Source organism: Trichomycterus rosablanca, chromosome 7 (assembly GCF_030014385.1).
Source record: "Trichomycterus rosablanca isolate fTriRos1 chromosome 7, fTriRos1.hap1, whole genome shotgun sequence".
Classification (NCBI taxonomy): Eukaryota; Metazoa; Chordata; class Actinopteri; order Siluriformes; family Trichomycteridae; genus Trichomycterus; species Trichomycterus rosablanca.
In genome coordinates, this window is record NC_085994.1 from 21,187,507 (window position 1) to 21,210,443 (window position 22,937).

At 40.6% G+C, this 22,937-nt stretch overlaps 1 protein-coding gene across 2 annotated transcripts in view; it reads left to right on the forward strand.

The window, feature by feature from the left end:
• The window catches only part of trim33 (tripartite motif containing 33), a 60,758-nt gene that overhangs the window by 29,074 nt on the left and 8,747 nt on the right, over window positions 1-22,937 (forward strand). For both annotated transcript variants that reach the window (XM_062999125.1, XM_062999126.1), the window contains exons 4-18: window positions 975-1,107; window positions 4,963-5,079; window positions 6,087-6,201; window positions 7,607-7,753; window positions 8,671-8,788; window positions 9,835-10,112; window positions 11,387-11,554; window positions 11,671-11,877; window positions 13,636-13,774; window positions 14,495-14,558; window positions 15,370-15,520; window positions 17,382-17,752; window positions 19,177-19,297; window positions 19,439-19,513; window positions 20,348-20,500. In XM_062999125.1, the coding sequence (XP_062855195.1) occupies window positions 975-1,107; window positions 4,963-5,079; window positions 6,087-6,201; window positions 7,607-7,753; window positions 8,671-8,788; window positions 9,835-10,112; window positions 11,387-11,554; window positions 11,671-11,877; window positions 13,636-13,774; window positions 14,495-14,558; window positions 15,370-15,520; window positions 17,382-17,752; window positions 19,177-19,297; window positions 19,439-19,513; window positions 20,348-20,500 (2,357 nt within the window). The remainder of the gene's footprint in view (window positions 1-974; window positions 1,108-4,962; window positions 5,080-6,086; window positions 6,202-7,606; window positions 7,754-8,670; window positions 8,789-9,834; window positions 10,113-11,386; window positions 11,555-11,670; window positions 11,878-13,635; window positions 13,775-14,494; window positions 14,559-15,369; window positions 15,521-17,381; window positions 17,753-19,176; window positions 19,298-19,438; window positions 19,514-20,347; window positions 20,501-22,937) is intronic.

Here is a 22,937-nt window from a genome sequence, read left to right on the forward strand (position 1 = left end):
TGCTGATTTTGTGATGATGTTAAGAAATATTTACACATAATCCCAAAAAGAAGATAAGTAAGAAAATTAAGCAGAAGGAGAAAATGTAAGGAAAATGAAAACAAGTTTGTGCTTCAGGAAGAGAAAACTCTCTTGTGTTATGAGACTGTGTCTGTGGTAAAGGAGGACAGTATAAATGCAGAATTCAGCCTCCAAGAAAAACAACAGACTGCAATCACAGCAGAATACGTTACAATCGGCCCTTTGAGGGCCACCATAATGCTGATTTGGCCCTCGGTGAAAATGAGTTTGACACCCCTGGGTTAAACCATTTGGCCACTGGAATGATTGAAAGAGATTTCAAGTCTTTGGTGTTTTTGGATGAAACAGGCAAAATATAATAGCTTTGATTATATCAGGATTTAGTCATTATCTGGATTGGATTTTTTTCACACTGTACAGCTAAGATGACTAATTAAATAGCAAAATATTTTTTAACCATAAATCCAGAGGAACGCAGCTTTAATATGTAAATGGGTCAAGTAACATCAAAGTTTTTTTGCCAACTATTTATATACTTTACGGTCATACAAAAAATAGAATAAACATAAGATTATGAACTTCTATGTTTAATTTTATTGTACGTGTTAGGTGGGTAGCACTGTCGCCTCACAGCAAGTAGGTCCTGGATTCGATTCCCAGGTTGACCAGTCTGGGTCCTTTCTGTGTGGAGTTTGCATGTTTTCCCCCTGTCTGCGTGAATTTCCTCCCACAGTCCAAAGACATGCAGTCAGGTTAATTAAAGATACAAAATTGTCCATGACTGTGTTTGACATTCAACTTGTGAACTGATGAATCTTGTGTAACCAGTAATTATCTGTACTATCATGAATGTAACCAAAGTGTGTTAAACATGATGTTAAAATTCTAATAAATAAACAGTATTGTACGTGGTATGATGAGATTCTAATTAAGCTATCTGACTGGTGTTACAGAATCAGTAGGCACATCAGGACAGAGGACCGTGTTCTGTCCAGTCCACAAACAGGAGGCACTCAAACTCTTCTGTGAGACCTGTGACAAGCTGACCTGCAGAGACTGCCAGCTGTTGGAGCACAAAGAGCACAGGTCAGCCAGACATGTCTATTATTCATTATTATTATTATTAATCCTGAGCTAACACAATGCCTCTGCAGTGATTAAGGTAGTGGTCCAGTAATCAGAAGGTTGTGGGTTTAGGCCTCAACACTGCCAGGTTGCCACTGTTGAGCCCTTAAGCAAGACCCTTAACCCTCAATTGCTTGAATTGTATATTGTCACAACTGTAAGTTGATTACTAAAAGAGTCTGCTAAATGCCAAAAAAGTAAAACCTATATCAGGGCAGTTGTAGCCTAGCAGTTGAGGTACTGGACTAGTAATCATAAGCTTGTGGGTTCAAGCCCTACCACTGCCAGGTTGCCACTGTTGGCCCTTGAGCAAGGCCCTTAACCCTTAATTGCTGAGACAATAAACTGTCACAGTACTGTAAGTCGCTTTGGATAAAAGTCTCTCCTAAATGCAGAAAATGTAAATGACCATATATTTATTAGCATGCTACTCATGTGGGGATGTGCTGGTCCCTTTTTTTTGAATGTATGATCCAGCACTGAATGATCACTGAATGTTGGTCACCTTCTCAGTAACTAAGTAGAATAAGAATGCCTTTATTTGTCATATATACATATAAGCATGTATAGATCAGCTTATCCCAGCTTGTTTGGAAGCTGGGGTCAGACCGCAGGATCAGCCATTGTATGGTGCCCCTGGACAAGACAGGGTTAAGAGCCTTGCTCAGGGACCTAACAGTGGCTGCATAGCAGAACCTGGATTTGAACCGACAATCTTCCGATTGATAGCCCAAAGCTCTACCCACGAGGCTATCTTTGAACAATTGTCGCTAATTGTTTTGCATTATCCCACTGGGACAGGTTTGTTTGTAAATGATGTAGTTAGAAAATGGGCAGATTCTTAAAACACAATTTTTACAAGAAAAGGTATCCCTAATATAATGCAATGTAATTATATATACACACACAACAACAATTCAAAATAACTAGTAATTCTCTTCTGCTTCATTTATATAATGTGCTTGCTCTGCCACAGCCATAATTTTTTGGAACTATTTTCCCAGGGTGTAAGAGCTCCTAGACATACCGAGTCTAGATCTGGATAACATTTCACTGACTCATGTTAACAGTCCCCCACCCTGGACACTTACGATACCAAACATCATATTAGACATGGCTAAAAACAGGCCACCCAAATACGTACTTTCTGGAATTCTACAACATCCAAAAGTTATTTTTTTTCTGTGATATTTACCGGTGGCTCCAAGTCCACAAACAAACTATCTGCAGCAGTGGTAGCTGACCAATATGCTTGCAAGGTAGACCTTCCAAACCTCTTCTCATGGTTCTACGGTTTTAATATACACGGATTCTAAATCCTCCTTACAAGCACTCGAAACCCATTCCCTTGACCACCAAATTATAAATACAATCTTGAGAAACCAGGTGCAACTTTAGCAAGGTTCTCCTGTGTCCTAGTCCACTATGGCATTGCTGGTAATGAGAAGGCAGACCAGCTATAGAGGAAAGCAACAGGAATACAAGCAACGGACTTCAAACTCCCACCTATGGACACCAGACCACTTATCACCTATATTAAAGACACATGGCAGGCTGAATGGAATATCCACATCACAAAGTGTTTGAAGTATGTCCCAATGTAGAAAACCAGAATTACAGCTGGAGAGGAGAGAGGACCACTTGCTAGGTGCCGCACTGGCCACACTCGTCTGACATGTTACTGCTTAATAAAGGGCAAGGTGCCCCCTCCTTTCCCATGAGAACTGCCACATATGGATTACTAACAAATGCTTGGATGAATTACTGACTGTTTGCAAACCTAGTGAGCTGCCTTGCTGTTTACTGCCTACCTAGGTAGCTGCCTAAGAAGAGAGGATTCTAATAAATGATCGACTTATAAGACAAGTTATTCAGACATGTTACTTAGACAGCGATTGCGGCGATTACGGGACCACAGTTTTTGCTTACTAAGCTACCACAGTTAGCCTCAGGCCATTTAAACCGATAGGCTGAGGCAGCACAACCCGCTAGCATGCAAGCTAACATCTCCCTCCGTTTACCAAAAATGGTTAAACTGTCACTGACAAGCCTGAATTTGCAAATACATGACGCTTGTGCACCTTTATATAAATCAAAAATCAATAAGAATTTGTTTACATTTGAAAAGAACTTCGTTCGTTGCTCTGCATTTGTCTGCCATATGTCATTTGTGAGAAAAGTTGTCATGCACTGAATGCTGGGATTGCATTAAGGAAGCATTGGTAAAGAAGCATCGGATGCTTTCTCGTAATTCAGTCAGATTATAGCTTCAAAATAAGGCACTTTTTTAGGCAGCATTTTAAGGCATCTAAGAATTCGGACTGCCGCCGCCTTGGGAGTGAGCGTAGGATGACATAAAATGCTCACTAGGTTTTCGAACAGACCCTGTGTGTCGTATATACATTCAGCCCAGGCCCAAGACAGAGCTGAAACAACAATCAAATTCCTCAGTTACTTAATTGAATTTACACATCTGAAGACATTTTGGGCTATGAATGTGACCTTTTTTTTTTAATATGGCATTAAGAATGTAGTTAAATAAATAAATAAATTCCCAGGGTGTACGCTTTGTCCACAGTAGTATGTGCCATACTCCTTCCCTCTAGAATTTAATCATCTTTAGCATGCTGCCTCTCATTCACACATTTTCCTGTATATTACGTGGAGAACTGTTCTGCTTTGCAAACAGTTATATAACATTTTTAGTTCATTCTAACCGGTTATGTAACATTTTTGGAGTTTAGACAAGAAATGTCATGTAAAAACCTAAATCAGTTTAACAATTTAGCTAGCAAAAGATGGATCTTTTCAATGCTTAGCTATCTAGACATTTCCAGTTCCCAATTATAACTCGCTTGAGGCTAGTTGTTGCCAGTGTTGGGTTCCCATCCAGAGCCGTATCGCTCGAGGAGATCCTCGCTATGCTCTATGCCAGGGGTTTTAAACCTTTTTGGACACGGTTGGCCCTTCGTGTGCCAACCGTGAACTTACCCCCCCAGCCCCCCCCCCCCCCCCCCCCATCGTCAACCACCGCACAGAAATCATTGAGAAAGCTTCTGACAAGCTAAAAGAACGTAATTAATGTTGTGCACATTATATAATTTTGCTGATTGAAAATATTATTTAAAAAAAATAATACAGTCCGACCCCATCTGAGCCGATTCTATCAGCACATTATATAAATTCGTGGTTCACTTTGGTAAATCATAAGCGGTTCTTGCCTTTTGATGTAGATGAGAGCAGAAAACGTGACACTACGAGATTATTATTATGAACCGATGGCACACGAGACTGGCGGAGGACGCAGCAGGCATCTGCGATTGAGCCGTGGTCCACTAAGGGGAGGGGCGCATGGCGAAAGCCGTGCGTGGCATCCGTGCTCGAGCCATGCCTTATCCAGGGGAGGGGGGCGTGGCGGAAACAGCGCCTGGTACGCGCATGCCTAAAAAGGTTGAAAACCCCTGAGTTAGAGTAATGAAATATGTCTCCCATGGGTGAAAAATGAATTGCTTTAGTTTTAGAAGTAAAAAAAAAATCTCGTAATGCCACGCCCCCCCGGTCAGGCACTCGCGCCCCCCCCCAGACAAGTACTTGCGCCTCCCCCCCTGGGAGGGCGCGCCCCACAGGTTGAAAACCCCTGCTCTATGCCATCTCATATTTTAGAGGCAGTAGGAAGAGACCCTCTATGAACTTCCCTCTTTTAAACCGGGCCAATTCTTCTGTATCTGTCATCATTTTTTTGGTTTTGTTTTATACAAAACATGTAAACATTACAAAGCATTGTTCTTTCTAATTTGCATTCTTTTTCCCTGGCAGGTATCAGTTTTTGGAGGAGGCCTTTGGAAACCAGAAAGACATTATTGAGACCTTCATGGCTAAACTTAATGAGAAAAGAAATTTTGTACAGTTTTCTGCAGCTCAAGTGCAAAACAGGTAGGTCTTTTGCCTAATTCTTTATGCAAATTCAAGTTCTGTTGCTATTAGCTGTAGCTGATGACATCGATCTCTAATGGCTAGATGGTTAATTTTAAGCATTACAGGTGGACTGTAAAGTCAATTTTGCAAATAAAAAAACCTAGATTTATTTGTATTTTGCTGCAGTGACAATGTTCAGTTAAGTTGGCATTGACTTCTGATGAGCCACGCTATATCAGATTGATTTCACAATAATCCAGAGAGCATCTTGTAATGTTACTGAATTCTTAGCCTTTTCTGTCTACAAGTGCTCCCATAAATGCTTGATAAGATGTATTTCAGTCTTTGGCCTACTACAAATAGTTGCTGTGAATCTTTGAGGTATCTCTTTGGTCATTATCCCACAGCAGTATGAATCCCTTTTAAAGATCCAAGCCTGATGGTGTCGCATGGTGTACCAACTCCAGAGTATGCACACCTTCAGACTTAATTGATCCCATGCTTATGCTTTACTGTGGTACCAATCTACATAAACCCCTTTGTTACTTCAAAGAAAATCTCAAACTCAATAAGTTTAAGAAGAATGTACTGTAGAAAAAGAAGTATTGTCACAAGTGGTGTCATACTGTATAACTGTATAACATAAACTTTATTTGGAATACGTTGTAATTGTATGTTAGATTTTTGTAAATATAAAGCAGTGTTACATCTCACTGTCCAATTTACCACTTATGACTTTGCACTGGTTACATCAGCAAATACCAGCTTTGCCTAACAATGTGAAATGTATGCTAAAACAAATGTACACAAAGTCTAAATAACTGTTTATAACTTGTTGCTTTTTTTAATCAATAGACAGAATTGTGTAACGGATATTGTGTAATAGATATTAGATATTGTATACAAATACTCAAACACACATTCAGAATTCCAGCTGGTTTAAGTGGATTAAATCTGATTAAATAACTTGTCTAAAACAAATGAGCTGATGTGAAAACTCTGATTGTTTTTATGTCTTCATACAGATTAAAAGAATCTTCTGAAACACACAAGAAGGTTGAGCATGAGATCAAGATTGCTGTCTTCACTCTCATTAATGAAATTAACAAGAAGGGCAAGTCTTTACTTCAACAACTGGAGGTATGGGTCATACTACAGCTGAAATGTTTGATCATGTGACAACCAGCTCAGTTCAAATAAAATAAGTCTTTGTCCATATGAACACTAAATGACCAAAAGTGGGTATTCCCTCAGAACTGAAGGATGTGGTGTTTAACCATGCCTACCGCTAACAGATCATGCATCAAGACAAGCTCCATAGAAAAACATATGTATTGCTGTTGTAGGTGAAAATATTTAAGAGCAACAACATATCAGATAAAGTGGTTATAGTGCAAAATGTATTTGGCTGAACAGTTAAAACTGCACACAAAGCCCAGGATCACCATACTTTGCAGTTTTAATGAAGTGGTATAAAACAGACCACTTTTGGACTTTGCAGCAATGTAAACTAAAGCAATAAACATGCTTTACTATCAGTTTGTGTTTAGCAAAAGCAAGCAGAATGCTGACATAAAAAGGTGTCTACCTGTAGACATTTAGCTGTACTGTTTATACCATCATCATAGACATTAACCTGTCACTGATCTTCGATAAACTGGCATGAACAAATGACTATATAGTAATATAAATAAAAAATCAGCAAGAAGCTCCTGGATTCGATTCCCAGGTGGAGCGGTCTTGGTCCTTTCTGTGTGAAGTTTGCATGTTCGTCCTGTGTCAGTGTGAGTTTCCTTCAGGAGCTCTGGGTTTCCTCCCAAAGTCCAAAGACATGCAAGTAAGGTGAATTGGAGATATAAAATTGTCAGTGACTGTGTTTGACATCAAATACTTCAACTGTCCTGTCCTAAATGTAACCAAAGTGTAAAAAAAAAAAAACATGACATTAAAATCCTAATAAATAAATAAATACATTTTACCTTTATCACCCAGCCTTACTGAAGGAAAAATAGTAGGGCTATTTTGTTGGCTTTAATAGGGCTGCTTAATTGTAGTAAATAGGAAATTTTGAATAATTTTGATCAATGACTGCAAGATGTTCAGCATCATTACTCAACCTTACTAAAAGTCTAGTAGCTAAATGGAAATAAATCCCCACAGTCCTGTTTCAAATCCTAGCGAAAATTCTTTACAGAATAACAAAGCCTGTTGGCTACAAAAAGCTTAATTGTTGAAATACCCTAATAATTGGTCATGTTCTAAATACAGTAATCATAAGATGAAAATTTGCTTGTGACCTACACATTGTTAGCATGGTTATGTTGTTGTATGTAATAGATAGCAGCTAAATCATATATCGGCAACTTTTGCTGGGTTGTTTAAGAGTAAAAAGCTATTTTTGTGTTGTTAAAAGCTTACATTATTTTGGCCATTAGTAGAAAATCATGTGAAGTGTTTAGTGGATATGTAGAGTTTAAACCAGTTGAGCTTTAAATCCTGACTTACTCATCGCTGATATCTCTTGGTTCATGTTTTTTAATTGCAGGGGGTGACAAAGGAGCGCACAGTGAAGCTGCTAAACCAGCAGCGGGATATCAGCTCACTTGCACAGCAAATACTACATGTGTTGCGCTTCACACACTGGGCCATCAGCAATGGCAGCAGCACTGCGCTTTTGTACAGCAAGAGATTGGTGGGTCTCTTATATTTTTTGCTCTTTATATTTAATCAACTGATCATATAAAATAGCGACACTATTGTCTTTACAATATCTCACCATGCATTTGTCAGGTTTATATGTAGTACCCTAAAATGCTATTATAGCTATAATAGCTAATACACATAAGAGCGGATAAAGCTACCTCCAACGTGTATTCTGGTCTGCATACCTGATTTGGCATGGTTTTTTAACCCTGGGTGCCATTCCTGATGCAACCCTCATTTTTAATAATTAATTTTTGGTTAAAATAATTTTTTATTTTAATTAGTCATTTCCAATTCCTGTTTGTGAATCCGCTGCCGCTTGCACAACACCTAATCTGATCAAGGAGAGCCGGATCCCCATACGCCCCCTGATACGTGTCTAATTTGTGGCTGTTTCTTATCACCTGCCAGTGTTGGGTTCCCACACAGTGCTATTGTGTAGGGAGAGCCACACTAAGCTCCACAGTGACCTTTCTTCCTCAAACACAGCCAATTCTGTTTGTGTGAATGCCAGTCCACTGAACTGGAGTTGGAGCACTCCTCTGTGGTGTGCCAGCGCATTAGACCATTGCACCACCCGAGTTCTTAACCAAAACCCCCCCCCCCCCCCCCTTTTTTTAATCCGAGTTTAGGATCAGCACAGAGAGTGCACTGACAAGCACTCCTCTGAATGGCTGGGCTGTTTGGCCCCATTTTTTGTTTGGTTTTAGAAACACATGAGGTTTAGCCATTATGTCAAGGCATTTATAAAAGGGATGACATTTGATTCATTATTAAATACACCTCAGACATTCCCAACAACATCGTTTAAAGAAAATGTGTCACACGGTCTGTTAATTAAAGTGCATTGTATGTGTCTTTGAATAGTCATGTCAATTTCTTTCTGATCTTTTCTTTTGATGGCAGATCACTTACCAGCTTCGCTTCATGCTTAAGGCTCGTGTTGATGCAGTACCTCATGCCAATGGTGCAGTACGCTTCTTCTGTGACCCCACATTTTGGGCCAAGAATGTCGTAAACCTGGGTAAGACATTTATATTTATTTATTTACAAAACAATAAAAACAAAAATAAGGGCTGCGTCCGGAATCGCATACTTCCATACTCAATAGTACGCGAAATGAGGACGCGAGAGCGGTTAGTATGTCCGAATACATAGTATACACAAAGAGGTATGCGAGAAGTACCCGGATGACCTACTTATTGGGCAGCCATGTTTGAGTATGCAAGCGATGCACACTTGCGGTCCGTTAATGTATCCCATAATGCAACTGGAGCTGTGTAGGCGTTCGAAGCGTAATAAAAAACAAGAAAGATAGCGGTCCTCTGTTTACAAGTGTAAGTAAGATAAATAAAATAAAACATTTTAAAGACGAATCAATAACAAAAACATGATAAATATCCAAAAGTTTGGCGAGTGGGGTTTGTAATGAGTCTGTAACCATGGTGATATTACGTCATCACGTCCCACGTCATCACTTGACGTTGGAAAGATGGCGGATGTAGTGCGTAGCAGTGTTGTGTGCATACTGCATACTTCTGTACTGGAAGTATGTACTTTTTTTACCGGCAGAGTAGTGCATACTTCCTCCAATCTAGTACATACTCTCTAAGTATGCGATTCCGGACGCAGCTAAGGTTTTTTTAAACTAGTTTGTCATTTGTAAACTATCTGTTGAGAATTACTTTCCCTTCCTGCGATGAACATAACCACTGTGTAAGCCCAGCAAAAAACATCTAAATAAGTAAACTATCTGTTACTGGTATTTATTTATTATTATTATTACTATTATTATAAAAAATAGTACAGTTCCTTAACTACTGAGCTACCACTGCCCAACGTATGTAGAGGGCTGTTTAGCTAGATTTACATTCACTGCATTTAACAGACGCTTTTATTCAAAACGACTTGATGGTGGTGGTGGGGCTTAAACAGGCAACCCTCTGATTACTAGTCCAGTACTTTAACCACTGAGCTACCACTGCTCTATTGTGCAAAAAAATCAGTCTTGCTGTAGTTGAGACCATGTTGTATTTTAAGCTAATTTGTATCTTATTCTCTTTTGCTCAGGTAACCTGGTGATTGAAAAGGTACCTCCACCTGCCCCCCACCCTCCCAACATGATGGTCGGACAACAAGTATCACCCGGGCACAATGCACAAGGGGCACCACGCCCTGGGCAGATCAACCTGGCACAGCTACGGATGCACCACATGCAGCAGTTGGCACAAAAGCAGCAGCATCAACAGCACCAGCACCAGCAGCAGATGCAGCAGCAAATGCGTCTTGCATCACAGATGGCTCAGCATCCGAGGCAGGGACCACCACCTCAGATGATGCAGCAGCAGGTGAGCCATGCGTGTTAGAGGGGTGGTGCTTAGATCTGCAAGTGTCGGTCAGTCTACACAGACATGATTGTTTGGGGTGTAAAAACTGTGCCATATCAGGTATGCGGATCAGAATGAGCTATTGTACTGCTACCTGATTGTCGAATACTGGAGTGACTGAAGGAAAAAGAAAACATTTATTTTTCAAAAAATGAATTTGCTTTACTAGTTTGTATAGAAGAGAAACATAAATGATTCATTGATCTTATTATTCAGTGTTAATATACTGTTGCTACTCAGTTGGTGTAAACTGTGGCATGCAAAAGTGAGGGCACCCCTGCACAAAACTTCTACTTTGAGTAGTTATGCAAGTAGATGATAAACTGACCTCCAAAATGCATAACATTAAAGATCCTTCTGGCAAGATTAGTATTTTTTTTGTACAGTCTTACAGAGACAAAAAAGATACAAAACACTTTACAAAAATGTAGGCACCCCTTGAGATTTGAGCATTAATTACTTTGTTAGCGCTATAGCTTGGTTACAGTCATGTTAAGGATGACAGATTTTAAAGCTTTATAAATATTCTTACTCTTCAAACCTTGTCCCAAAAATTACCAGCCATGGGCTCCTCTAAGCAGCTGTCTAGCACTCTGAAAATAAAAATAATACTCGCAAAGCAGGAGAAGGCTTTAGGAACATAGCAAAGCCTTATTAGGTAGCTGGTTTCTCAGTTCATAATGTAATTAAGAATCTTTCCAAGAGACTTGCTCATATGGGTGTACAGATGCAATGAATGGTTTACGTTTACCAAGTGTAGTGAACTACTGTCTGTCTGCAAGATACAAATGAAACCACCCAGGTGGAGCAGTCCGGGTCCTATCTGTGTGGAGTTTGCATGTTCTCCCCATGTCTGTGTGGGTTTCATCCCACATTCCAAAGACATGCAAGTCAGGTGAATTGGAAATACAAAATTGTCCATGACTGTGTTTGATATTAAACCAGTGCGTAACCAGTAACTACCTGTCCTGTCATGAATGTAACCAAAGTGTGTAAAACATGACATTAAAATCCTAATAAATAAAATGAAACCAAGCTAAGGGTGTTTCTGTTATACCAACTAAGAATCAACAGCTGCACTGAGATCAAGCAGAAGAAGAATGTTGATGGCACCACCATCTGTGGCAAGCAGTATTCAAAATCCCAGTTTCAGTGCTAATTTACATTATAAAGTGAATTTGCAGGGCAAAAACATTTACACCTACCTGATAATTCGTTTTATCTGTTTGTTTCAGCCTCCAAGACTCATTAGTATGCAGAGAGATGTTGTTAACGGCAGCCCCCACATGTACCCCCCTCCGACTCACCTCCGCATGGCCAATGCTCAGAACCGCATGGCTATGGCTCAACCCCGCCTTAACGGACAGCCATATCCCATGATACAACCACAGCTCCAGAGACAGGTCCAGCACTCCCAACGGATTTACACACTTATTTCAGCCATGAGCTAACTTACCTTGCTGTTCATTTTTTTCAGTGCGAATTCTGTTAATATGCTCCATGTTTTTATCCCTCGCAGCATTCCAACCCTGGCCATGCAGGTCCCTTCCCTGTGGTCTCACTGCACAACAGTGCTGCCAACCCAACAAGCCCAACCAGCGCTAGCATGGCCAGTGCTCATGGCCATCGGGGACCCACCAGCCCAGTGGTGGGCCCGATTGAGCTTATTCCTTCAGTGACCAACCCTGAGAACCTACCCTGTTTGCCTGACATTCCTCCTATCCAGGTACATTATACTGCTGCATATTTCCAACACCTTCATCGCCAGTATTATAATTTGCAATTGTATTACAATACAGTGTATTATGTTTATGTGAATTTGATTAAATTGTAATGATTATTGTGGACACATTTTGGTATTGCTATTAGGAATAAGAAAGATGCATACTGTTGCAATCGGAAATATTCAGCCTCTCACCTTGAAAGGTACTGTGGATATAAAAAGTTTAATCAAGCGTATCAGTATGGCACATTGTGACTTGCCAGTCTTTGTCCACTCCTCTTTGCAAAAGTGCTCCAAATCTGTCAGACTGCAAAGGCATCTCCTGTACACAGCCCTCCTCAGGTCACCCCACAATTGGATTCAGCTCTGATCTATGACTGGGCAATTCCAAAACTTTGTTTATCATGTGGTGAAGCCATTCTTTTGTTGATGTGGAGGAATGCTTTGGGTTGTTGTTGTGTTTTAAAGTGAAATTCCTCTTCATCTTTGGCTTTTTAACAAAGGCCTGAAGATTTTGTGCCAAACTGACTGATATTTGGAACTGTTAATAATTCCCTCTACCTTGACTAAGCCCAGTTCTAGCCGAAGAAAAACAGACTCCAAGCATAAGGCTGCCACCACCATGCTTCACTGTGGGCATAGTGTTATTTTTATGATGCACAGTGTTGTTTTCTGTGTAGTTCTTTGTTAAATACTTCTCTTATGGTTGGCACTGACACATTCGCCCATCGTCACATAATTTTGGATTTTCTTCATGGTCATACAGGCCTGCTGCTGCATCGTAGTCCCAGTATTGTCTGTAGGAAAGTACTTGGTCTTGGAAATCATCCTATACCCATTGACCTTTTAATGCAATAAATGATCTTCTCTCTTAGGTTTGGCTCCTTTGTTTTACCATGGTTGCAACACACCTTGAACACTTAAATCTCTGGGTGGTGTTTATATAACACATCACAGCTGAAGAAAATAAAGGATTGTTATTAAGTTTCCAATGGTTTAATCATGTTGTAACCCAACTTTAGGTCAGACAGACTAGCAATAGGTTTTAAGACCAGCAGGGGGTGAAAAATTGTGGCCTAGCAGAATAAACAAAATGTCCTGCTACTCTGAAATACTACGTCATTCATTTTCTTTGTTCATTTGCTGTGTCATTCAAATATGTATTTTCTTTGGGGTGGTTGAATATTTCTGATTGCAACTGTACCAGATCAAACCAACATTCCAGATCACTGCAAAACTCTGTCTAAAAATATTAAGTCTTTGTCAAAGACAGGTGTGCTGTTGGAACATGGGTAGCGCCATCTACAGTCCAGCAAGCTTTACGTCAGCGTGGGCTGAGAATGCCAAGCAATCAAGAGTCCCCTGCTACAACATTGGCACCTTAAAGCTTGATTAAATTTGTTGCTGACCACACAGCCAAAGAAAAAGCAGTAGCATGACCAAACAGCATTCAAGCCTATGACAATGTAAAGCTTGCTTGACTGTGGACAGTGTTACCCATATCCCTTATGGAAGAACTTAAATTTGTAAGATTTTTGGTACAACTTTCGTGTTTTTATTTATCACAGAAAAATAATAATGGGAGAAATCATTCAAATTCAAAGTCTATGACATGGTGAGGTGTTTGAACCTTGAGCATATGAGCCTATTTTTCTTCTACATTGTGTAGTCATGTACTTGGTTATCTTAGTAGAAACAAAATCAGCTAAATGTAGATCTTGTACTGTGTCAGCCCACTGAAGTTGTATTGATGTTTTTCAGTTGGAAGATGCAGGTTCCACTATGTTGGATAATATTTTAAGTCGGTACATCTCGGCAAGCACACAGCCTCCAACATTCGCAGCTGGCAACAATGTGAACTCTTCACCGGGGCCGTCAACACACTCTCCAGGATCGTCAGGTTAAATTACAGTTAAATTACAGAGAAATTATGATGCTGGATTTGTTTTTATTTCAATTATTTGAACAAGAAGGGACTCACCGATGTACTCACTGTACAAACCATAAACCATGAAACTAAACTATTGGTGACCAGAACAGGGGTGCTGGACCGCGGCAGTGGAAGCACAATGAGAAATTGTAACTAGAATTTAAATGTAAGCTGTAATGCCTGCAATTATAGGGCTTGGCATCGTTATCATTTGTTCATCATTTGTTGCAACAACTGTTGATCATTCAACCTGGCTTTCAAAAAAATTGGAACAGTATAAAATGTTTATGACAGCCCATTTTAAATCCATAGGTATTAATGTGGCGTTTTTTGCAGCTATAACAGCTTCCACTCTTCTGGGAAGGCATTCTCCCAGATTTTGAAGTGTGTCTGTGGGAGTTTTTGCCTCTATTAGACTGCCAGATAGAGAAGCGTGATTCGTCACTCCATATAAGGTTCTAATGACTCCCAGAGTCCGGTGGCGGCATGCTTCACACCGCTCCATCCGATGCTAGGCATTGTGCAAAAAAAAAAGTGCTGTAAATTTAGATTGAAATGCAAGAAAAAATATCACTACCATACAAGCTTTCCATACAGGTGCTAATCAGAAATTACTCTTCCACAGTAAAAAGCATATTATGTTTTGAATTGTGTTTAATAGATTGAATGATTTTTGTTTTGGTTTTTCAGGGTTATCAAGCTCGCTTACTCCAGCCAGACCATCCAGCTCCTCCAGCACAGGCAGCCGTGGCAGGTAAATCCTAGGGGTGCTTGTACTTTGTCTCCTTTTGTTAATCCTAACATGATTTCCATAAGGAGCACTTTTAGATAATAAAAAATAGAACAGTATAAATCCATTTTCAGTTTGAGTAATGTATATAACATCCAGCTAGGCTTTAATACACTTAGTTTAATCAGCAAGGCTTAAAGTGACATGATATAGCTTTGACATAGACAGTGACAGCTTGGGATTTGGTGAAGTTTCTATTATGTGCCTTCAAGCAACAAAATGCTTAATCAGTAAACTTAAAGGTTTCATGGGATCAAAGATCCCGAAGATGCTTTTTTGCTTTGAGTTATATCTGTCACTGCATTTTTTTTCTTTTGGCTGCTCCTGTATTAGGGGATGCCTTTGTAGATCGTTCTGATCCATGGTTTATTTTTATCTGGGCTTGGGACTGACACTGAGAGTGCACTGACAAGTGTACCTCGCAATGGCTAGGCTGTTGCCCCCCCAAAAAATCATGTTTGTGTAGGAGCACAACAACAGGTTAGCATATATTACTGAAGTGCCTGTTCATATATTCATTTAATTTAAAAACATTTAATTGTTTACAAGAGAAGTTTCTACTATTTAATTTGCTGGAGTAGATTCCATCACGACTTTTGTTTTGTACTAGCCCATGGCTTTTTTTAGGAGTGCATTTTTAGTAACAGTGGGACAGTCTAGATCTGTCACTGTAGTTTTAATAAATAGCTGGTTACAGCGTGTAGTCCATACTTAAGTTTTGTAATGCTGTTGTTGTGAAAGCCATACTCACTGTGTGGCTTGGGTTTGTGTGTAGCTGTGGATCAGCAGGCAGGTCCGGCCCTGGGAGCACTGTGGTGGACCAGGTAAAGGTCAAACAGGAGCCTGGTGTGGAGGAGGAGTGTGGCTTTTCTGGAGCCAATGTCAAGAGTGAACGGGGCAAAGACGGCCGACGGAGTGCTTGCATGGTATTCGAATTTTTCTTTGTTACAGTGATTTTGCACTTTGAACTCTTTTAGACTTAATTCATCACAGCTTAGTTATTTCCACCAAGGGAGTGGAACTTTTTTTGTTAGAACTATAAGTTGTTGAACTGTACTGAATGAGGACGACATAGTTACTGGATAGGCATTTGTTTTGCCTGTTTTGTATACTGTGAGAACCATGAGGGTTATGTAGTACTACAGTAATACAAACTAAGTGGTGGTTACATACACCGACCAGGCATACCATTATGACCACTGACAGTGAAGTGAATAACACTGATTATCTCTTCATCACAACACCTGTTAGTGGGTGGGATATATTAGGCAGCAAGTGAACATTTTATCTTCAAAGTTGATGTGTTAGAAGTAGGAAAAATGGGCAAGCGTAAGAATTTGAGCAAGTTTGACAAATTAAGATGGCTAGACGACTGGGTCAGAGCATCTCCAAAACTGCAGCTCTTGTGGGGTGTTCCCAGTCTGCAGTGGTCAGTATCTATCAAAAATGGTCCAAGGAAGGAACAGTGGCTAACCGGCGACAGGGTCATGGGCGGCCAAGGCTCACTGATGCACGTGGGGAGTGAAGGCTGGCCCGTGTGGTCCGATCCAACAGACGAGCTACTGTAGCTCAAATTGCTGAAGAAGTTAATGCTGGTTCTGATAGAAAGGTGTCAGATTACACAGTGCATCACAGTTGCATGGCTGCTTTGGCAGCAAAAGGGGAACCAACACAATGTTAGGAAGGTGGTCATAATGTTATGCCTGATTGCTGCATTTACTCGTGATGAAATACACCGATGTGTCAAACATAGACAAATATATGGTTTTAACTTTGTGTTTTTAGTTGTGTAGGTTTGTGATAATATAGATTCAAACCTTCAAACAGTGAGACAGCAATTATGCGTGCACACCTACTCTGAGTGGATTGCTATTAGAACTCATTTTTGACTCCACTTAAGGCAGTTAAGTGATCAGTTTTTGTAGCCTAGCGGTTAAGGTACTGGACCTAGTAATCGAAAGGTCTCTGGTTCAAGCCCCACCACTGCCAGGTTGCCACTGTTAGGCCCTTAAGCAAGGCTTTTAATCCTCAATTGCTTAGACAGTATACTGTCACAGTACTGTAAGTCGCTTTGGATAAAAGCATCTGCTAAATGTGAGAAACATCCTCCTTACTGGATTTTTAGTATGCCAAGGTCCATCCTAGTAATGTCAGGCTAGGAGTGTCTGGCTCTGGTATTCTGGTGCAGGAACTAAAAAGGTTCCTTCTTACGACTTAGAAGCTGAAATCAGCTTTGGCTTCTCTGTTTAGGTTTAGAATGAGGATATTAACCGTTAACCAATAAGCAATTGTTTGATTAGTGCATTAGGATATTTAATACATGCCATGGCATTTAAGAAAGACACTGACCTTAATGGCACATGCATTCTGGATCTAAAAGCTCTAACAAAAGCACAGAAACAAAGTTGTTTATTAGTTATCATTTAATGAGCAAATTTAGTTAGACCAATGACAAGAATGTGAAACTAACTAGCTTTAAAATCAATGTTATGAATGCCAGATTTTGCACTGATCACGCTATTCATGTAATATCTATGTTACTGATAACTAGGGCTTAATTTGGCTTTTAATTAACAGGCCTTAATTTGGCTGTTAATCCTATAAAATCAAACATTTTGATAGGTTACTTTACACTTGTTGGTTAATGGTTGCTTTAACCTTGTTGGTTATTATCAGTTGAAAGAATTTGAAAACAAAATTCTTACTGTAAGACTTCATTTGACACCAATTATTACAAGTACTCCACTGCATTCATTAATTTTTTGGTTTCTTCTTCCCTGTGCCCAGATGAGTAGTCCCGAGGTCAGTTTGACTCCCCCTCTCCCTGTGCTGGGCTTTGTCTCCACCGGTTCCGTACAGGACGTTTTAAGGTCACTGGGAGAAAACATTAAAATGGAGCCTCGGAGCGATGGCCAGCACGCGTCCTGCAGCAGCTCCTATCTCACAAACGGTCAGCAGTCGCATCGCTTTCAGAGGAACAGCATCACCGGTTCACACGCTAACGCTAACAGCCAGACGGGCGCAGCGGGCAAGGAGGACGACCCGAACGAAGACTGGTGTGCAGTGTGCCAGAATGGGGGAGAGCTCCTGTGCTGTGACCGCTGCCCTAAAGTCTTCCACATTACCTGCCATATTCCCACTCTACGCTCCTCTCCTAGGTTAGTGTCACACATACACCCACCAAAAGGCTTTTTTGTTTACCCTCTATTGTCTCCTTTTATCTCCTAATTCAGTCATTTTGAATTCCTGTTTGTGAATCAGTTGGCCCCCCTCCCCTTTTATCTCATCTGATTATACTGCAGACTTGTAGAATCTATGATTTTAGTAGAAGAAGCCATTGTTTCACACAAATGTAAATGATTTTAAATGACAGGTTTTTTTTTGTTATATACATGAGAATAATAACAACTTATCCAAAATTAAACAAGTGAAAAAGTTTATCATTTGGTGCAGAAAAAAACATAATTGCAGTTGGTGTGAGGTCAAAATAGGTAAATGGCTTAGTCTTGGTTTAACAGACATTTGCAAGGTTACAAACTGCATAAATTAAACTGCCTGGCCAAAAAAAGGTCACCACCTGGATTTAACTAAGCATATAGGTAAGAGCCTCCCACTGGATAATTACTGCATGGGTGATTATGTTTCAGCTGGCAACAAGCCATTTTTAATCCTAACTGATGCAGTGAGTAGCTTCTCATTTGTTAAACAACCATGTCGAAAGACACATCCTGTGGTCGTGGAAAAGATCTTAATCTGTTTTAGAAGGGTCAAATTACTGGCATGCATCAAGCAGAGAAAACATCTAAGGACATTGCTGAAACTACTAAAATCGGGTTAAGAACTGTCCAACGCATTATTAAAAAGTGGCAGGACAGTGGGGAAACATCATCTTTGAGGAAGGAATGTGGTCAGAAAAAGAACTTGCATGCCGTAATCAAAGCTAAAGGCGGTCCAACGAAATATTAGTGTGTGACCTTTTTTTTGGCCAGGCAATGTATTTTCTCCATAGAGTCATAAATACATCTACAGGCAATTACAGTTAAGACAGTAGTGATTTTACAAGATGCTAGTGAGGCCTGCTATGTTAGCGGTTCGGAGATGATGGCACTGACAAAAGGACAGAAAAGAGAGCTGGAGGTGACATGAAGATGCTGCAATCCTTGTTAGGAGTGACGAGAATGAACAGGATTAGAAAGACGTTTATTATATGGACAGCACAGGTAGGATGTTTGGCAGCCCAGATTGAGATGGATTGGGCATGTGCAGAGGAGGAATAAGACCTGTATGAGGAAGGGTTCTGAGGAGCCGCCGAGCTGGAAAAGGAGACAAAGGCCAAGGAGGAGGTTTATGGATGTAGTGAGGGAGGACATGCAGGTGGTTGGTGTGACGGATGGCAACCCATAATGAAGCAGCCAAGAGAAGAATAAAATTATTTACTTCTTGAAAACGAAGAGCTTGAAATACATTGGAAAGGAATTTCCTGACATTTTTGTTTTAAAGCCTTTTGAAGCATTTTAGATGACATTCCTTCTTTTTTTGTTTCTCCCTCTCTTTCTCTGTGTGTGTTGTCATATTGGTATAGTGGAGACTGGATGTGCACGTTCTGCAGAAATCTGAGCAACCCTGAGATGGAGTATAATTGTGATGACGACCCACCTAGGAAAGACAAAAGTGCTCCTGTCCTAAGTGCTGAAGACCAGAGGGTGAGTGTCTCACAAATTGTATTAAAGTCCTGAATTCCTTGTAGTTAAAATGTGTTAATATGAACCACATTTTAGACATACTGTACATGCCTTTTAACATTTTTAACTCTCTTTTTTTGGGTCCTTTTTTTCTCTGTGCAGAGATGTGAACGTTTGCTCCTATATTTATTCTGCCATGAGCTGAGTGTAGAGTTTCAGGAGCCTGTTCCCTCCACGGTAAGCATGACACAACTACATTAATGTGGTTGCATTAGTGTGCACACTCTCTTATATTTGTGTATATGGCTGTGTTAAAATGAACCAATCACATTTAAACTCGTGTTAAATAATAGTCCGTGGCATCTGCCATCAGAGTGACTGATTAACCCCACAAGGTGTTTCTAACTTGCACCCAGTGTTTCCTGGTGCAACTGGCTTTGCTACCACGGATTCAGCACTGCACCTGGGTCCTGCGGAACTGGGAGCAATTGTTTCTGGTCACCGGCTGTGAGACATTTGATATGTTCTCCCAAATGTCTTTCAGTCTGAAGCTGTACTGGCTACTTTAAATTGGCCCTGGGTGAAAATGACTGAGTATATGGCTGAGCATTTTTGTTTAGTGTGTTGCTGCCTTGCTGTGTGTAGTTTTTATGTAATTGCTAATTAATTGGTGGCTACGAACATTAAGATGGCCATCAGGTCTTCTGGCCTAACTCGTCAAATTCTGTATGGTTTATTAGCTCTGCTACCGGTGGACTGGGCACCCTCTAGCAGGCACAATTGGCCTCCAGTCTGCTGTGAGGGAAAGACCGGACTAAGGGGTGGGTTATCAATGCTGTGTAAGGACCTTGGTTGCCCAAGGCGCCTGTACAGGAAGTGGAAGAGCGCAGAGATCGGGGCGTGCCTCTCTGTACGCAAATCCACCGAAGTGTCGATCAATAAGAAGGGATTGGTGGACTGCGCACGTGTCAGAGGGAGTCCCCAGCAGCGGATTGGCTTTGCTAAATTGGGAGAAAAAGGGGTACAATGCATACAAAAATTGTGTGGCTTTAATTTCTCCTTCTCCCCCAGGTACCCAACTACTATAAGATCATAAAGCACGCTATGCACCTGAACTTGGTGAAGAGGAAGCTGCAGAGAAAGCATCCACAGCACTACCAGAGCCCCAAAGATTTCGTGTATGACGTCCGTCTGGTGTTCAGCAACTGCGCCAAGTTCAACGAGGTGAGTGGGGGCATGTTCACGCCAACCTGGGGTTCTGGTCTTGTTGCATGCATGACTGACAATGGTGTGTGTGTGTTGCGTTTGTATTCTGCCTTACTAGTAAGACACTTTAGATGAAAGTGTCTAACAAATAAATCCATGTAAATGTTTTTGTGTTGGATTTAGCACAGTAACCAGGCAGTGTGTTTTGCATGTATTGTCTGCACCACGAAGTTGTGATCTCTGCGACACGCTCGTACTAACACGTGAATGGACTCTGTTCTTTAAGCACTATTTGTGTATACACTGGCTGTTCGGTAATTCAACACCTTTTCATCAAACTACATCTGTGGTGTTGCACGTATTACACACGCAATTGCTGAATTATGTTTCTTTCAGTTGTACAGTGCATTACAGTGCTGATTAGCCCAGGTTGTTTGTGGCAGTTTCGAAAACCATTTTTCATATTCAAATTAAATCATTGAGATATGAAAAATCGTTCCACGTAACATATTTTAATAACCAAAGTGACAGGCTTAACGCTATGCCATGATAGGCAAATACATTTGATATGTAAAAAGTTCTCATTGATGTCTGAGCTGTGGTGTCTGATTGATGTCGGACAGATGTTTTCTACACACAGGTTACACTTCGGTGGGTTTCCTAGTGTATTTGTCTCATTTTAGTATTTTCGGTTCCTTATTTGTTTCGAGAAAATCATTTCCAAGAACAGTCTGGTCAAATCGATCATATCTAATGTGAGCTCGGGTGGCGTAATGGTATGAGCTAGCGGTGCCTGAGTTCCGGCGTCACAAATACAGAAGGTGTTACGCTAACCTAGTGATTGGTGGGAAGCACATCAGCCAGTCCCAAGTCTGGATAAGTAGTAGGGTTGCATCAGGAAAGGCATCTGGCATTAAACCTGCGCCAGATCAAGTGCGCAGAAGAGTGATCTGTCGTCACGTCCCCTAATGGTATTATAATAAAAAAAATAATTCATTCTTTCAGTTGAACCCTTTACATCGGCGGTCCCCAACATTTTATATATCTCTCATATAAGATGCAATTTCACAGACCGGTGAGCGTGGGAGGATTTACAATAAAACTATACGATGCATAATAAAAAACACAAAGTGCACAACAATACTACTCACCAGTAATGGAAAATCAGTGGAAGCTTTTTTTCTGAGCTTTTTTTGCTGCAACGAAATGCTCCCACCTAGGGGTGATAGGAGACAAGAACACCCGAAGTGTGTTCCTTATGTCCAGTCTACTCCGTAACTTTGTTTTGGTTTCTGCACTGCAGAAAAATCCTGCTTCACAAAGGTAGGACGTTGGAAATGAAAGCAGTGTCTTCATTGCTTTTGTAGGGATCTCTAATTATTTATTCTTTCTGTGCGGCCCGGTGATAAATGACCCGGTACCGGTCCGTGGGACCACTGCTTAACATCACCAAAATTTCAAATAGAATCACTGAATAAAAAAAATATTCAGCTTAATGTTTTTATTAATACTATGTTTACTTAGAGACAGGGTCATTAGGTCTGTAGACCAGAATGATCTGCTGGACTGACCCCTAAACATGGGAGCAGCTGTAAATAAAAAATAAAATAAAGTTTAATTCATCAAATAAATAAATAGAAATTGTTTTTAAGTCACTCGTATATGATACCTAAATTGTCAGAGGTTATGTCTGCGAAACCCAAAAGGATGTTCATTATTACCTTAGTTATTTGCAGTTACCCAACCTGTCCACTAGATAACAAATGTGAATTAGTGTACAGGGTGGGCCATTTATATGGATACACCTAAATAAAATGGGAATGGTTGGTGATATTAACTTCCTGTTTGTGGCACATTAGTATATGGGAGGGGGTAAACTTTTCAAGATGGGTGGTGACCATGGCGGCCATTTTGAAGTCGGCCATTTTGGATCCAACTTTAGTTTTTTCAATGGGAAGAGGGTCATGTGACACATCAAACTTATTGAGAATTTCACAAGAAAAACAATGGTGTGCTTGGTTTTAATGTAACTTTATTCTTTCATGAGTTATTTACAAGTTTCTGACCACTTATAAAATGTGTTCAAAGTGCTGCCCATTGTGTTGGATTGTCAATGCAACCCTCTTCTCCCACTCTTCACACACTGATAGCAACACCGCAGAAGAAATGCTAGCACAGGCTTCCAGTATCCGTAGTTTCAGGTGCTGCACATCTCGTATCTTCACAGCATAGACAATTGACTTCAGATGACCCCAAAGATAAAAGTCTAAGGGGGTCAGATCGGGAGACCTTGGGGGCCATTCAACTGGCCCACGACGACCAATCCACTTTCCAGGAAACTGTTCATCTAGGAATGCTCGGACCTGACACCCATAATGTGGTGGTGCACCATCTTGCTGGAAAAACTCAGGGAACGTGCCAGCTTCAGTGCATAAAGAGGGAAACACTGAGTCGA